The sequence below is a fragment of the Zophobas morio genome, unplaced genomic scaffold (genome assembly GCF_036711695.1).
Source record: "Zophobas morio isolate AGI-343-1 ecotype UQ-CSIRO unplaced genomic scaffold, CSIRO_AGI_Zmor_V1 ptg000050l, whole genome shotgun sequence".
Lineage (NCBI taxonomy): Eukaryota > Metazoa > Arthropoda > Insecta > Coleoptera > Tenebrionidae > Zophobas > Zophobas morio.
Window position 1 is genome coordinate 8,955 of NW_026972155.1, and position 16,079 is coordinate 25,033.

A 16,079-nucleotide genomic window follows, 5' to 3' on the forward strand; every position below is an offset into this window, starting at 1 on the left:
AAATCAAAAAACTGAAATTTAGAAACGAAAAATCGAAAACTCAAAAGTTTCAAAAATCGAAAAATTGAAAGACCGAAAAATCGAAATCCGGCAAGGGGATAAATCGAAAGAACGAGCAATCGAAACATTAACATATCGAAAAATTGAAGAATCAAAAAATCGAAAAATGGAAGTTGAAAGATCGGAAAACCGGGAAATCGAAAAATCAATTGAACAATAAAAAATTCGAAACAGAAATCTCGATAAATCGAGAAACTGAAAAATTGAAAAATCGAAAACTGAAAAATCGAAACATTGAAAAGCCGTGAATAAGGAAATTAAAAACTCGATTAATCGAGAAATCAAAAAATTGAAATTTAATAAATCGAAAAACTCAGAAATCGAGAATGCGAAATTTTAAAAATAGAAAAACTGAAAAATCGTAATACTATAAAACAAGGAATTGAAAAATTTCTAAACTGAAAGGACGAAAAATTAGGAAATCGAAAAACCGAAAAATCGAAACATGAAAAATCGGAAAACTAAGAAATCGAAAAATTCAAAAACTGAAACATCCAGAAATCGAAAAATTAATATACCGAGAAATCGAAAAGTCGAGAAGTTGAAAAAGCGAAAAATTGAAAACTCGATAGGCCAAAATCGAAAATCGAAAACATAACAATTGAAAAATTTAAAATTAACAAAAATCTATAAATGAAAAAACCGAAAAGTCGAAAAATCAAAAAGTCGAAAAACTGAGAAATCGAAAAATTGAAAAATCGACAAATTAATCAATCAAAAAATCATAAACCGGGAACTCGGATCGGGAAATCGAAACATCAAAAAACTGAAAAATCTTAAATCTAAAAATTTGAAAAATTGAAAAATAAGGAATATCGAAGAACTCGAAAATTGAAAAATCCAAAAATTTAAAAAACTGAAAAATTAAAACATCAACAAATTGAAAAATCCAAAATGTACAAATCGAAAATCTGAAAACAGAAATCGATAAATCAAGAAATCGAAAAGTCGAAAAACCAAAACGTCGAAATACCGAGAAATCGAAAAACTAATAAATCCAAAAATTTAAAAACCAAAAAATCCAATAATCCAAAACATTTCTAAAAACGAAAAATCTTAAATCTAAAAATTTGAAAAATAAGGAATATCGAAGAACTGAAAAATCGAAAAATCGAAAATTTTAAAAACTAAAAAATTTACAAAATCGACAAACTGAAAAATCCAAAATTTACAAATCGAAAAACTGAAAACAGAGAAATCGAAAAGTAGAAATGGGAAAATATAAAGATGTATTATTTGGCAAATCGAGAAATCAGAAAACCGAAATTTCGAAAAGTCAATAATCAAAAAATTAAGAAATCGAAAAATTGAAGAATTGAAAATTTGAAAAATCATACAACTGAAATATTGCAAACTTGAGAAATCGAAAATTTTTTAAAAAATGTAAAAAATCCCCAGATTTCAATTGGCGATTCTGGAGAAGTGGTAGGAATTTGTTTTAGACGAAATGAAAATAATTTCTGGGCATCGAGGTCTACACGAAAATTTCATTAGCTAATTTTCGAAGGTGATCGAAAAATGAGATGACGTCATCACATTTTTATAGGAATAATCAAGCAAATTATGGTTAACGCTTTATTAACTACATAGTATTTAAAATTTCACAACTTACTGATGGTAAATCAGTAGTTTCAGAGTAATAAAGACGTCAGTAGACCACAAAGAACAGATAGACGAAACGGAAGAGCTACTCTTTCATATTCTAAGACTTACGAAACTCCAAGAAATCAAAATTAAAATACATACGTATTAGCTTATGCTCCTGAAGTAAAAATAAAATTGAAATAAAAATACTTAACCAATTTTTTGTGAAACGATTAATGTCTCATCTTCTTTAAAATGGACTTCTGAGAGGCTGAGGGTTAACCTATCTATCTTATAGTTTTCTCGCGCTGTCGACTTAGCAATAAATTAATTAATATTCCACAGAACAATGCCTCTCATAACCCGACTACACGCACGCTCGCCACAAGGAAATATAAACAAACTCGTACAAGAACAGGATTTCTTCCACGTCGCTCCGCACACTCACAAGGAAATGAAAAAAACAGATAAATATCTTCTTTGTATGCAATCCCTCGGTAAACCTGTACAAAGCTATGCAAATGCACGCCGAGCTTATCGATATGATACGTTAGGAACATGTGGATTCGTAATAATTTATGTAGCGTTAAGAGAAATTATGCAAAAAAGTCAACAAAACGAAGATAGCGACTATCAACATGCAGCGCGCACAACCAAAACAATGCTGGTACATGTATGGAAGCGATAAGATATGACGACTCTATCTCGAAGGAATTTTTAAAAGGTGAGCCTTGTAAGACGAGTAACAAGATCGGAGGATCCCCTTGTCGGTGCGATTTTTTTTTTCTGTCGGCGAGATCCCGCTGCATATGCCAAAACTTGAAGGGAGAGAAAGTTTTATCATCCCGTACAAAAACCGACAGATGGGTGGAGAGACAGTGATTTATGTGCGTAATAGTTCCATTCTGATATATCGACTCGGCGAAATTACAAGTTATCTAGGATGGAGCGGGACTCGGACACGTGACGGCTTCACCATCTCCCGGCTTTTTTTCGGGAAATTTGATAGTCATATCTTAGTCCTGCGTCACTGGCTGCTAGGGAAGCGTTTTTGTCTGGTTAACCCAACGAGGAATTTTTAGATTATTTTTTTTAATATTATGTTAAAAAAAGTGTAAAACCCAAAATGTGAGGAATTGTTGTAAAAATATGATACTCTCTGACATGTTTTATTTTAGAGAAATTGAGTGAATATTTTTGGAGTCCGTCTGTCTGTCCGTCGTCGGATTGTTGACGATTTTCACCAACTCCGAAATTTCAAAATCTACCTCGACCAATTCATTTCGCCCATTCAGCCTCAAGTCGTGTACATTAGCGTTAAAAATCTGTCACCTCCGACCTCCCCCTCATTGACCCCGCGCACCGCCACACCAGCGCGAAATATACATCGCTGTCGAGCATCGACGGCAAAGCCCATTATTCATTATTAACTTTTAATCTCGGTACAAAAATGGAAATCGCGCGTTTTATTTCCACTCCGAAACGTTTGTCAAACGGGACAGGATCCGCTATATTCCTTTTGTGGCCTGGACGGATAATGCGAAAGCACAGCTGGCCGCTAACAATGGGGTTTTGCCGTGTTTTGTATGCTTAGCAGTTATGAGAACGGAGGAGTTGAAGGAGAGCCTCTCGAAGACGTGCGGGATGACCCAAAAACTACTCCTTTCGGTAGGTAGAATTTAATTCCGATTTATAGCACAAATCCAGTAAACTAAAAAAGTCGTCGCGCCAATTGCCTCTAATGAACCCGGCTCGACTTAACGTTTTTTAATCCCGTAAATTATCATCAGCGCTCCCGATATTCGTTTAATTCGAAAAACTTTAAATTAGCAATTAGGTTCGAACGAACGAAATTACGTAAAGCATAAAATCCATTTGCTCTTCAGCTGCGAGTCAAGGACTGACTGAGCTATCGAATCGGTCAACAGCACTCACCTAATTATGGGTTGCACGCACAACACCGAATCGAGCTACGAACGACTGTTATTAAAAGACCAATCATCGAGATGCAAATTTCAATAGAAACCTACTAGTGGTCGTTTTGGAATGCATAAATTTTGGCGGGTCGACGGACGAGGATTTTGCTCAAACTATTCGAGCCATCCTAATTTTTATCCTTGACAGAAACTTCTTGAGGTTCAGGCAAACTGCTGACGATTACATTGTAAAGTCTATTTGAAGGTATGTATGCATGAATATGTATAAATACGAAATTAGTAACTCTAGAAAATGCGTAAACGCAACAGTGTGGGTGCGTGGTTTTGCGTTCATTTAAAAACAATCATAGACTTACCTCTTCGGGATCGATATATGCACTCGGTCCAGATATCACAGGATAAGGTATAGGCAAACCACGGCTCTGCAACAAGAAACACTCTTTTAGCCCCATCAAAAAAGAATGGGTTAATTAAGAAACAAAACTCTCAAAAGAGTGCTGCTGTCAACTTCGTAATTAATTCGATCTAACGGGTCTCGAGAAAAAGTTGGCTAATGCATATTCTAGACGGCGATGATCTCAGAACAAGAAGAAGAACCAATTACTTACTAGCACTCGCTAATCAACGGCTGACCCGAGGCTAGAAGAAATTTAATTTGATCGAGAATAATTGTTTCCGGCCCAAAAGCGCTTATTTGTTACGGGATACTAATATTCTCTTTAAACACCGCATTAATTATTGATTATTTGATTATCTCGGAGAGGCATCGATGGGTGTCTTGCACTCTGATGAAGTCGACGCTTTCTCTCCTAGTTTAATAATAATAAATCACCCGAGAGGTTACAAATCAATCGGGAGTGGATTTTATTATAATAATTACGTCAATCTATCAGGTGTTTTTTGGCGAGTGGGTAATGGGCGGTTCGGAACCGTGGCGGCTAATTTATTAGCGATGGGGGACAGTTAGCCAAGGATATTTACATATAAATTAAGAATATTTTAAATAAAGCAACAAAATCTTTACGGCAACGAAAAAATCGACTCGAACAGAGAAAAGAACATATTTATTGTCGATACTAATAACCTGCCGGCCAATTCTCCGAATACTTTCTTCGGGTCCGCAGACGAGGAAGTGAGTATAAAAAATTGATTTAAAAGCGCGGCTCCATTCTATATTTTCTGCGTTCGGAACGGAATTGCATCTGTCGTTGATGGTAAATCCTGATAGGTCGATAAATTGCGAACGAAAAAGCTGGACAATGGAGGAGTGGCGAAATTTGATTGCAAATATTTTTTCTAAAGACAGCCGGAGTAATGCGAGTTGTGGCTTCGCTCAACCCCAAAATTTCGTTCGGTCAAGTTTTTTGGTTGATATCGGATTGATGATCATTGCAGTGCAGCAATGATAAAGAGATACAGGAGAGGCATATCATGACCTGATTGGATCTCGAGAGTACTCCACTTGAAATTGGACATTAGATATCTGATATGAGTTGAAGGCCTTGGTACTTGATAATACTTAGGTATAATAATAGGCCATGTTCCAGGGAAATTTTTCGACGAAAATATTTCTACCAAGGTTTCGTTTTTGAAAAAGATAAATTCTGAGGCGCGTGTTTGACAGGTGACCTTAAATTTATCTAAACACACGAAAATAATTATCACATTCGAAGCACTTACATGTAGTCTTGCACTACACTGCAAGGGTTTTCTTATAGGACGGTTCTAAAGGCCGCGCAGAATTTCTGCGAGTGTTTACTTTTGATTTTATCTCATTTTCAAATATAATAACGAACCATCAGTGTTTCACAATATATTTAAATACAAGTTTAGCTTACAATGTATCAAATGTCGCAAGGAAAAGTACTAAAAAAATGCAACAATTTGTGTGTGTCAGTTTTTGAGACCATGATTTGACATTTTTGTTGTGACGATTGTTTTAATCTCGATTTCGAAACGAGAACCGATTTTCAAACGAAGCAGCGTGTTTTCGGAAATTCTAATACGCTCTTTTCGGTTTAATCAATAAAATTAATTGCTTCTTTCATCCTGTATAGACAATTCAAAAAAAATAAAATATCATTTTTTTTATCTGAGGGCTAAATCTTTATTTGAGAGTGAATCAAAACTATCCAGGATTTTTTTGACGCAGAAGCAGAATTTTCACCTCGAGAAATATGTTTTCCGAAGACCGTAAGAAATTCATGCTTGAGTCTTAAATCTAAAGCGACCAGCAATTTATGTATCAAAGCTGGGGGTCAACAGCTCCAACAATTCAATTAAAAATGTCATTTATCAAAATAAATCATTTTGAATCCACGAGGATGATCCTAGTTGATGTAATATAACCTATTTAGCTTTCTAAGTTCAGCTACAGATAACTTATACTTTTATGTAATTACCTGTACTTAAAAATTTTCCACATTTTTGACAATATCACGTTCCCTTCAAAAATATTACCACGTTATCTTTAATTTTTCTTAAACTTTTCCTTCCTGAGAACAGATAAACACTATCTATTTTCTATATACTTTGTATACATTATCGTAGCATGTACGTCTTGAACTTTGTCAAAAAACCGATGTTGCAACGATAACTACAACACTTCAACTCAAGTACGACTCAAAAAGGTCCTTCAGACTAAACAATCGCGAAATTGTTCCAAGATTACTTAGATAAGTTTGATTGGATTCTCTCCGAATGACCATCACACATTCGGCTAGACTATTTTGATTGTTTATCGATCATATCTGACACGCGATTCCTAACTTAGCAAAAATGCTAATCTACTAGCTATAAAAGGGACACCAAGCCACCTAAAGATCACTCGCAACCATGAAGTCTTTCATAGTAGTCGCCCTCCTAGTAGCATCAGCTTCAGGTAAGTCAAAATTCAATAAAAAAACATAATTAAAAATAATTAAAAATCACACTAATTTTTTTTTATGTAGCCACTCCGGCTTTCGTGCCGGCCAAAAACCTGCTCCCTGACGGCAGAATCGTCGGCGGTTCAGACATCGACATCTCCCAAGTACCCTGGCAAATCTCCCTCCAGTACTACGGCTCCCACATCTGCGGCGGTTCCATAATTTCGGAAAAGTGGGTCGTCACGGCCGCCCACTGCACCGACGGGTAACTAACTCACCACCAAATCCACCACTTTTTAACACCCTGTCTAGATCCAGCGAACAAGACCTCAACATCCGTGTCGGCACCTCCACTCTAGAATCCGGCGGCCAAGAAGTCGACATCGCCAAAATCCACCAAAACCCCAAATTCGACGACTACAACATCGACTGGGACATCTCCCTGCTCGAACTAGCTTCCCCCATCGATCTGAGTGGTAACGCCGCTGCGGTTAACCTCCCGGAGGCCGGCCAGACCTGGCCTGAAGGTACCGAGACTCTCGTCAGCGGCTGGGGAACCACCTCAGAAGACGCCGTTAACCTCCCGAACCAACTCCAAGGAGTCAACGTGGACATTGTCAGCTCCTCGACTTGCAACGATGCTTATGGAGACGGGAGCATCACCGACAGGATGCTGTGCGCTGGTGTCAACGGTGGCGGAAAAGACTCCTGCCAAGGAGACTCCGGCGGCCCCTTGGTCGTGGGAGATATTCTAGCCGGGATCGTCTCGTGGGGGTATGGGTGCGCAAGGGCCGGGTATCCCGGAGTCTACGGCAACGTGGCGGCGATGCGCGATTTTATCACAGACACAGCGGGAATCTGAGATGTGATGTAGATATTGTTAAGTAGAATAAAAAAGTAGTAAATCTAAAATGTGTTTGTCTTAAAACGATGATGTCAAATGTGACAATCTGGTTGCAATTTTTGAATGGTCTAACCTTGATTCTTGGACTGCTGAATCCAGCTTTCTGGTGTAGGTGGTTATTGGTATCTCCTAACTGGACGAAAATTACAGCGAATCTTCAACAGAGGTAGAAGAGTACTCCAAAAGAGAAGGAGACTCTAAAAGCCATTCCAAAAAAGGGAGAAAACAAGAAAGGTCCTGTGAATACTAAAGGACAGATAATTACAGAAAAAAGGTGGTTACTCACAGAGCTAAATCGTGATTAGTCGAGCTATCACTCAGCGGAGTAAGAAGAACTTCGACGAACTCCCAAAATTTAGGAAGATATTTTCCAAACGAAAATGAGGCGAATTTTCAGTTGCAGAATTTTTCACAAAGTCAACAAAATTAAAAAATAATAATAATAAACAGCAAGTGAAGTGGGTAAGATTCATGAGGAAATAGTCTCTATTATTTTACTCACACATATATTGGCAAATCGCAACTAAAATTAAGCAGGTATCATTTCCGTATTTTGTATGGGAGAAAAACCTACCGATTTCTAAAGAAGTTGATATGTACATGAATCTTATACAAGTTGTCATAAGTGTTTGTTATTCCGCTTTTATATGCATTAAAATTTGATTTTTATATATTAATTAGTAAATAGAATTATTTCTTGAATCTTCTTAATTTTAAAATTGGGTTTTTTGGTTATTTATCACATCATATGTATTTAAAAAAATACACAAAATTCTGTCTTACTTATTTAACTGTAATATAACCAAACAATACTGATTTTAATAATATAGTCTTTACTGACTAGTGTTTTTAAATTTCTACCAAGAGTTTTGTTTTTATTATTGAAGATTTTTAGAGTCATTCGGAGTCAAAGTTGTAGATTATATTCTAAAATAACTTTATATCTATCTTTGCCTTTGAAGTGACAATTTTTAAACTCGAGCGATGACAATGACCTATTTTCAAAGTCGTTTTTTTACTTTTTCATCTTGTCCTGTTTTCTGCGTACTTAGTGGAGATAATTGCACCAAGCACGTGACAAACTTAAATACCAAACAATCGCTGCATTGTTCGACGATTAATTAGATAAGTTTGACTGAATTCGTTCCGAATGATCATCACACATTTAGCACTATTTTGATAGTTTATCGATGATATCTGACATGCAACTTCACAAAAATGCTAATCTACTGACTATAAAAGAGCCACTAAGACAATCCAAGGATCACTCACAACAATGAGGTCCTTCATACTCGTCGCCCTCCTAGTGGCATCAGCTTTCAGTAAGCCAAAACTTGATTCAAAAATCACACCTATTTTTTTTTTAATACAGCCACTCCACTTTTTCCGCCCGCTAAAAACCTCCTCCCTGATGGCAGAATCATCGGAGGCGCAAACATCGACATCTCCGAAGTACCCTGGCAGGTCTCCGTCCAGTTCTACGGCGCCCACATCTGCGGCGGTTCCATACTGTCGCAAACCTGGGTCATCACGGCCGCCCACTGCACCGACGGGTAACCACACCACCAAATTCGCACGTTTTTATTAACACTCTGTATAGAATCACCTCCAGACAGCTGACCATCCGTGCCGGCACCTCCACCCTAGAATCCGACGGCCAGGAAGTCAACGTCGCCAGAATCTACCAACACCCGGACTACGACCGCGATACCATCGACTGGGATATCTCCCTCCTCCAACTATCTGCCCTCATCGACCTCAACGCAAACGCTCTGGAGATTGTCCTCCCGCAAGCTGGAACAACCTGGCTTGAAGGTACCACGACCCTTGTAACCGGCTGGGGGACGACCGAAGAAGACGGCGACGCCCTCTCTAACCATCTTCAAGCGGTTAACGTGGATATAGTCAGCCCCGCGGCTTGCAAAGCGGCTTATGGGGCCGGAAGCATCACCGAGAGGATGCTGTGCGCTGGAGTCAGCGGAGGCGGCCAGGACGCCTGCCAGGGAGACTCGGGAGGGCCCTTGGCAGTAGGGTTTTTGCTAGGCGGGATAGTTTCATGGGGATATGGGTGCGGTAGGCTCGGGTATCCCGGTGTCTATGGGAACGTGGCGGCGATGCGCGACTATATCAAAGAAACTGCAGGACTCTGAGATATCATGTAAATATTGATAAGTAGAATAAAGAAGTAGAATACTAAATCGAAAATCTTTGTCTTAAAATGATATTTTTTTAATGATCTAACCTTGATTCTTGGACTGCTGAATTCGGATTTCTAGTCTAGGTGGGGTTTGGTATCTCCAAAAACTGGACTAAAATCTCTTCGTTACTCAGCGAATCTCCAACAAACATAGAAGAGCACTCCAAAGGATAAGGAAAGATAATTCCTTGAAAGGAGACACGAACAACCATTCCAAAAAAAGGAGAAAACAAGAAAAGCAAAAAGTGGCTCGAAAAAATTATCAGACAATAAATAATTAACTCCAAACACGATAAATTTGAATATATCGTCGTTGATTCTTCAATACCTGCTATGTGCAAAATTGAAAATTGTTCAGGAAACACAATAAACTGATTACAAAAAAAAGGGAGTCCTTGTTCGTTTGGTTTAGTCACTTAACAAAATAATAATTTGCTTAAGATACATTTAGTTTACAGAAAATAACGTTTTTAGTGCAGTTATTTATTAAAACTCATTTAATGTTGCTAATTTTCACAGAGCAGATTTTTCATAGTTCAGCTTTTGTACATGTCATTTATTTCACAATACATGTAAATTAATCTCTATTAATATAATTAACAACTTTTATTGGAAAGTATTTTATTTAAACCAAAAATACAAAAACATTAAAATAAAATAATAATAATAATACTAATAAAAATCGTTGACTTATAGATCATTTTTCGCAGATTACGTATATAAAATATTTTTGTCAATTGGTCTTCAAATAACAGAGAACTGCGGGGAAAATATTTCAAAAATCCCCAAAATTTCCAAAAAATTTGAAATTGTTCCAAATGGCTTTATTTGAGAGGGAAACATTGAGTTTCTAGTTTTATAGAGTATTAATCGCAAATTTAACTTATGCAATCTTAGCCCCGCCGACTCACCCTCTATTTTCTTAAAGAGTATACCATTTCCCAAAAATTGTCTTATTTTCGCAAGTACTAGTCCCTCCCACTTTCTCTCTATTTTCTTAGGGGGTATGTTATTTGCTAAAATCAGTTTCTTTCTTAGTAAATACTAGCCCCGCCCACCCGCCCTCTTTCCTTGTAGGATATGTCATTTGCCAAAATCAGTCTTACCTAAGCAAGTACTAGGCCCGCCCACCCGCCCTGTATTTTTTCTAGGAGGTATATTATTTGCCAAACTCAGTCTTATCTTAGCAACTACTATATTATATATTGAAATGGCAAACTAAAATATTAAACAATAATTAAATAGTACTTGTAAGATAAGACTAATTTTGACAAAACACATACCTTCCAAGAAAGTAGAGGGCGGGCGGGCGGAGCTAGTACTTGCTAAGATAAGACTGATTTTGGCTAATGAGACACCCTCTAAGAAGAGAGAGGGTGGGTGGGCGGGGCTAGTATTTAATAAGATAAAACAGATTTTCGCACTTTTAACATTTTCGACTATTTTTCAACTATTTCCGAAAATCAGCGAGAAAAGTGAGAAAAATTTTTCGTAATTTCCAAAAATTTGTTGTCTGAAACAGTTAAAAGACGATCTGACCCAACGGAAAATGGTTGGCTTATAGATAATTTTTCGCAGATTACGAATCTAAAATATTTTTGACGATTTGGCGTCAAATAACTGAGAAATGCGGGGAAATGACTCCAAAAATCCCCAAAATTTCCGAAAAAATTGAAATTGTTCTAAATGGCTTTATTTGAGAGGGAAACATTGAGTTTCTAGTTTTATAGATTATTAATCGCAAATTTAACTTATGCAATCCTAGCCCCGCCCACTCATCCTCTATTTTCTTAAAAAGTATATCATTTTCCAAAAATTGTCTTATTTTAGCAAGTACTAGTCCCTCCCACTTTCTCTCTATTTTCTTAGGGGGTATGTTATTTGCTAAAATCAGTTTTTTTCTTAGCAGATCCTAGCCCCGCCCACCCGCCCTCTCTTTCCTTGTATGATATGTCATTTGCCAAAATTAGTCTTATCTTAGCAAGTACTACAATAATATTATATCTGTAGTTTTATTCAATAATGGTTCAAATAATTAATAATTTTTATCATACTTACGGTATACTTTGAATTAAAACACTGCAAAAAACTGCACTATTTTCATTAACACGTGAGGCGGGATGATTTTCCTGGATAACGTACTCATGCGCAAACTGTTATGTGCAACACACTGGCAATAATATTATAAATGTAATATCTGCTATGTGTATTATATGCACATAGCAGATATTTCGAGCGGTTGTTTGACTACCAACACATGACAGGTTTTTTCTTTTTTAATTTAAAAATAACCGCGAATTTTTAACACATAGCAGTTATTACCATTCGACGCGCTATATTTCTTACAATCAAATCATGAGCAAACCTAAAAATGGACAAAAAGTGCACATAGCAGGTATTGCAGAATCAACGACGATATGTTCCATTAGACTATACAAAAAGTTGTTTGACCATCGATCAGATGATATCAAAAGTGACTTTTCTAAGACCAAATCACATTGAAAATTTTAAAGTCAGTCAGAGGCAAAGTTGTAGATTATAGTCTAAAATAACTTTATATCTATCTTTCTCTTCGAGGTGACAATTTTTAAACTCGAGCGATGACAATGACCTATTTTCAAAGTGATTGTACTGAAAGATTAAGGTGAGGCAGTAAGTTAATTCGCCGCTTTATTACTTTTTCATCATGCCCTATTTTCTGCGTACTTAGTAGACATGATTGCACTAAGCACGTGACGAACTTAAAAACCAAACAATCGCTGCATTGTTCTACAATTAACTAGATAAGTTTGACTGATGATATCTGAAATGCAACTTCACAAAAATGTTAATCTACTGACTATAACAGAGCCCCCAAGACAATCCAAGGATCACTCACAACCATGAGGTCCTTCATACACGTCGCCCTCTTAGCAGCTTCAGCTTCAAGTAAGCCAAAACTTGATTCAAATCATCATACCTATATACTTTTTTGTTTTGTTTTAATATAGCCACTCCACTTTTCCCGCTCGCCAAAGACCTCCTCCCTGATGGCAGGATCATCGGAGGCGGAGACATAGACATCTCCCAAGTACCCTGGCAGGTCTCCGTCCAGTTCTACGGCGCCCACATCTGCGGCGGTGCCATACTCTCGCAAACCTGGGTCATTACAGCCGCCCACTGCACCGACAGGTAACCACACCACCAAATGCGCACGTTTTTATTAACACTCTGTATAGAACCACCTCTAGACAGCTGACCATCCGTGCCGGCACCTCCATCCTAGAATCCGATGGCCAGGAAGTCAACGTCGCCACAATCTACCAACACCCGGACTATGATCGACTGGGACATTTCCCTCCTCCGACTATCTTCCGTCATCGAGCCCAGCATAAACGTCCTCCAGGCTATCCTTCCGGAAGCCGGAACGACTTGGCTTGAAGGTACCACAGGCCTCGTAAGCGGCTGGGGGACGACCGAAGAAGACGGCGACGCCCTCTCTAACCATCTCCAAGCGGTTAACGTGGACATAGTCAGCCCCTCGGCTTGCAAAGCGGCTTACGGGGCCGGAAGCATCACCGACAGGATGCTATGCGCTGGAGTTAGCGGCAGCGGCCAAGACGCCTGCCAAGGAGACTCGGGGGGACCCTTGGTAGTGAGGGTTTTGCTAGGCGGGATCGTTTCGTGGGGGTATGGGTGCGGCAGACCCGGGTATCCCGGAGTCTACGGGAACGTGGCGGCGATGCGCGACTACATCAAAGAAACTGCAGGATCATGATTGTGGGAATGTCAAATTCCACCTACTTAAATAAAGAAGACTGTTCGGATGAGAAGACGTAGCACGATTTTATGACCGTGATTGTGTCAGTCTTCTCATCCGAACACTTGGTTCCCAAAACCCAATGTCATTTTCTTTAAACACAAATACAGGTTTTTTTGGCCAAAATTAAACGTGTAATTTAAAACTGACTCCAAATTAACGGTTACCCAACTAACAAAAATAATTCGACACAGTTCCAATTTCCGTGCAACGGCAACAAAAGTCAGAATTATTATTATGCAACTACAAAGCCAGTTTTGGGGCAAACCCGAAATTACTGTTATTAAAACTACGTCCGCTAACTATCGCTATAAATAAAAAAATAATTAACACCTATAATACAACGCTGGCACGTTTGCGGGTCATGAAAATTTAAAGAGCAAGATGGCGTGTCGCCCAGGCATAATCAAGCTAATGAAATCGCATTTGTTGATTGCTGAATTTTTATTATTAGTTTGTCCGCATGCCAACACCCTCAACAGCAGTGTCCGGTGTATACGCATATGTACATAGTTGAGTTCAACCGAGCTTAATTAGCCGTCGTGCAATATCCATCACGAGCAAAACGATTAATAAGCGAAACAGGAAGAATCAAGTCCGCGGAAGCAAATTAAGCGATTTTTAATAACGGCCATTAGCGATGAAAAAGTCGTTTGGCTCCGGCCCGGGGAGGATTTTCGTGTATCGGCTCGATTTACGCTTATTTTCTTCGGGAATCAAACAAATGGAGCTGAATATTCGCAAGAATAGGAGGAATTTCCGTTGCGGTTCATTGAATGTATAAATTTACATACGAAATTGTAGACATCAATTTCGAAGCCGGTGAATTAAAACAATCGCGAGTAATGAACTGGTATTTTCAGAAGCAGGTTAGTGAAAGGATTCTAACATTTAGTCAAATGTTTATGCGCGCTTTAGACGCAGTAAAGTTGAACCGGGAACGTGGAAACTACGCCTAAAGGTGAGAGACTAGCATTTTGTGCAAAAACGGAGTTGTAAAAAGAGATTTTTTTCGAAAATGAGTTGAGATGTCTCACCCAAGGCGGTTTGTTTAAAAATCGTAATTATAATCTGGCGCTACTTTCGCGGAGGCTTTCTTTATGCAAACGTAGCATCAATCACCAACAACTGTCGGCTCAACGGTTACTTAATTTCGCCGTTGCGCCCTCCAGAAACGTCAAAATCGGCGCAGTTCGGCCTCAACTTATGCGAGGTTTATGCTGGCCTCGAGTGGTGTTGCAAATCGCAAAATTGCATTTTTTGGGTTTAACGAATCAGCGTAAAAAATGAGGCAACCTGTCATTAGTCGTCTAAATTATGGGATTTTATGTCGCGTGAGTAATTTTCAAGATTAGTTCGTCCGTGGAAGGTTTATGGGTCTCGGTTATCTTACGTACTGTTTAATAATTTCCACTGCTCGCATCCCCCGAAAAATTTAGGCCGCTGAAAACAATACCACCCCAGTAAATATCCCAGCTGCGTGGAAGAGGAATATAAATTTCTGGTTAGCAAAGCCGACAAGCCGTGTACCTAATGTTGCTAAAATAAAAAATGTTTCTTGACTTACATTATGCTAATATTTATTCCGCAGAGAGTCGACGAGGATTCTCGTGCACGATGATATGTAGCTTCGGAATAAAGTAGCAGCTGGGAAGAGCAAGCCGAAATAATAAAACCGATACACCGGAGTTAAGTCAGTTTTTGAGACATTTTCTAAATATTTAAGTCGAAGCGAAATTAGCACAGTCCGGGGCCGGACCGTCCGGCGCCCCCGATCCAAGGTACTCGTTAAAGAATTCATCAAAACGAACCGTAACGAAATTATAATTGTTGCCCTGACAAGAGCGAATGAAGATGAACAGTGGACCCCACCCCGAATTAGGTAATAGCTTGAAGAAAAATAACCGGCACGCTGTATATTTATGAATCAATTTATTATATTTACGAGTGATCTTTTGTTAACAGGTCGTCTACTAAATTGTAGAAGCGTGAGGGCAACGTTTCCGTAATGGGTTAACCATTAAAAAAAAAAAGTAATTTAAATAAATAAGCGAAAGACGGTGTTTTGCGGTGAAAAAGTCGTTAAGTCGGGATGATTTAGCTCAATTTTTGCACGCTGTGATAGCGAAAAGTTCACTGGGTCCCAATTAAGCGTTCGAGCGATGAATTGTGTTTTTGTTTAAGACTTCCACACTTACGATGTTAATGTATGTTAACGGACTGATCAAAGCTGGAAAGGAGGCGACTACTCTACCGGAAAAATCGCCCGCTGAACTGAAAACGTTCTATTTTCTAACACATACATCCATGACCGTTCTACACCGAAACAATAAAGTGAGAGATTTTCAGTGAAATTTTATTCCACTGTGCGTTTATCCGACCGAAATTAATTCGTCCCTCCGGATTGCCGGAATTAATTATAAAAATGTATCCTAATCAAGCTAATTGGCGCGCGGTAAACCCTTTGACCGTCGCCTCCACCAAGACGACCGTTAAAATTCTCACATTTAAGCGAAAATTACAAGGTGCTGAAAACAATGCTTGTTTACGCAGCAAAAAGCGTCGTCTTCGGCCGGTTTTCCTGCGCGGAATGGATCATTGCCTTACGTACGGGCCGTAATTACGCCTCGATTCCGTTTTAACAATCCTAACGATGAGAAAACATCGCGATTTAATGCGATTTAATTCCGACGTATAGAAAGCGGCCGTTCCGCAAGACCGTCACACTTCA

At 38.6% G+C, this 16,079-nt stretch overlaps 2 protein-coding genes and 1 pseudogene across 2 annotated transcripts in view; 2 read left to right on the forward strand and 1 right to left on the reverse strand.

Annotated features, from left to right (window-relative positions):
* Nucleotides 1-3,857: 3,857 nt before the first annotated feature.
* Nucleotides 3,858-16,079, reverse strand: part of LOC135142709 (uncharacterized) — a 56,332-nt gene continuing 44,110 nt past the window's right edge. Inside the window, exons 3-4 of the mRNA XM_064074460.1 lie at nucleotides 3,938-4,003; nucleotides 3,858-3,866 (exon numbers count right to left, since the gene is read on the reverse strand). Of these exons, the coding sequence (XP_063930530.1) occupies nucleotides 3,858-3,866; nucleotides 3,938-4,003 (75 nt within the window). The remainder of the gene's footprint in view (nucleotides 3,867-3,937; nucleotides 4,004-16,079) is intronic.
* LOC135142713 (transmembrane protease serine 9-like) lies at nucleotides 6,309-9,502 on the forward strand. The gene is made up of 6 exons (XM_064074463.1): nucleotides 6,309-6,462; nucleotides 6,533-6,713; nucleotides 6,761-7,298; nucleotides 8,605-8,674; nucleotides 8,725-8,905; nucleotides 8,953-9,502. Exons 1-6 carry the CDS (start codon nucleotides 6,417-6,419, stop codon nucleotides 9,500-9,502), a joined length of 1,566 nt encoding a protein of 521 aa, XP_063930533.1. The 5' UTR covers nucleotides 6,309-6,416.
* Nucleotides 12,432-13,306, forward strand: LOC135142708 (trypsin-4-like; annotated as a pseudogene).

Excerpts from the sequence above, each read along its gene's own strand:
- LOC135142713 (XM_064074463.1), top strand. The coding sequence starts at position 6,417 with ATGAAGTCTTTCATAGTAGTCGCCCTCCTAGTAGCATCAGCTTCAG. Across the intron at positions 6,463-6,532 it reads CCTAGTAGCATCAGCTTCAG|CCACTCCGGCTTTCGTGCCG; the intron begins GTAAGTCAAAAT and ends TTTTTTATGTAG. Across the intron at positions 6,714-6,760 it reads GCCGCCCACTGCACCGACGG|ATCCAGCGAACAAGACCTCA; the intron begins GTAACTAACTCA and ends CACCCTGTCTAG.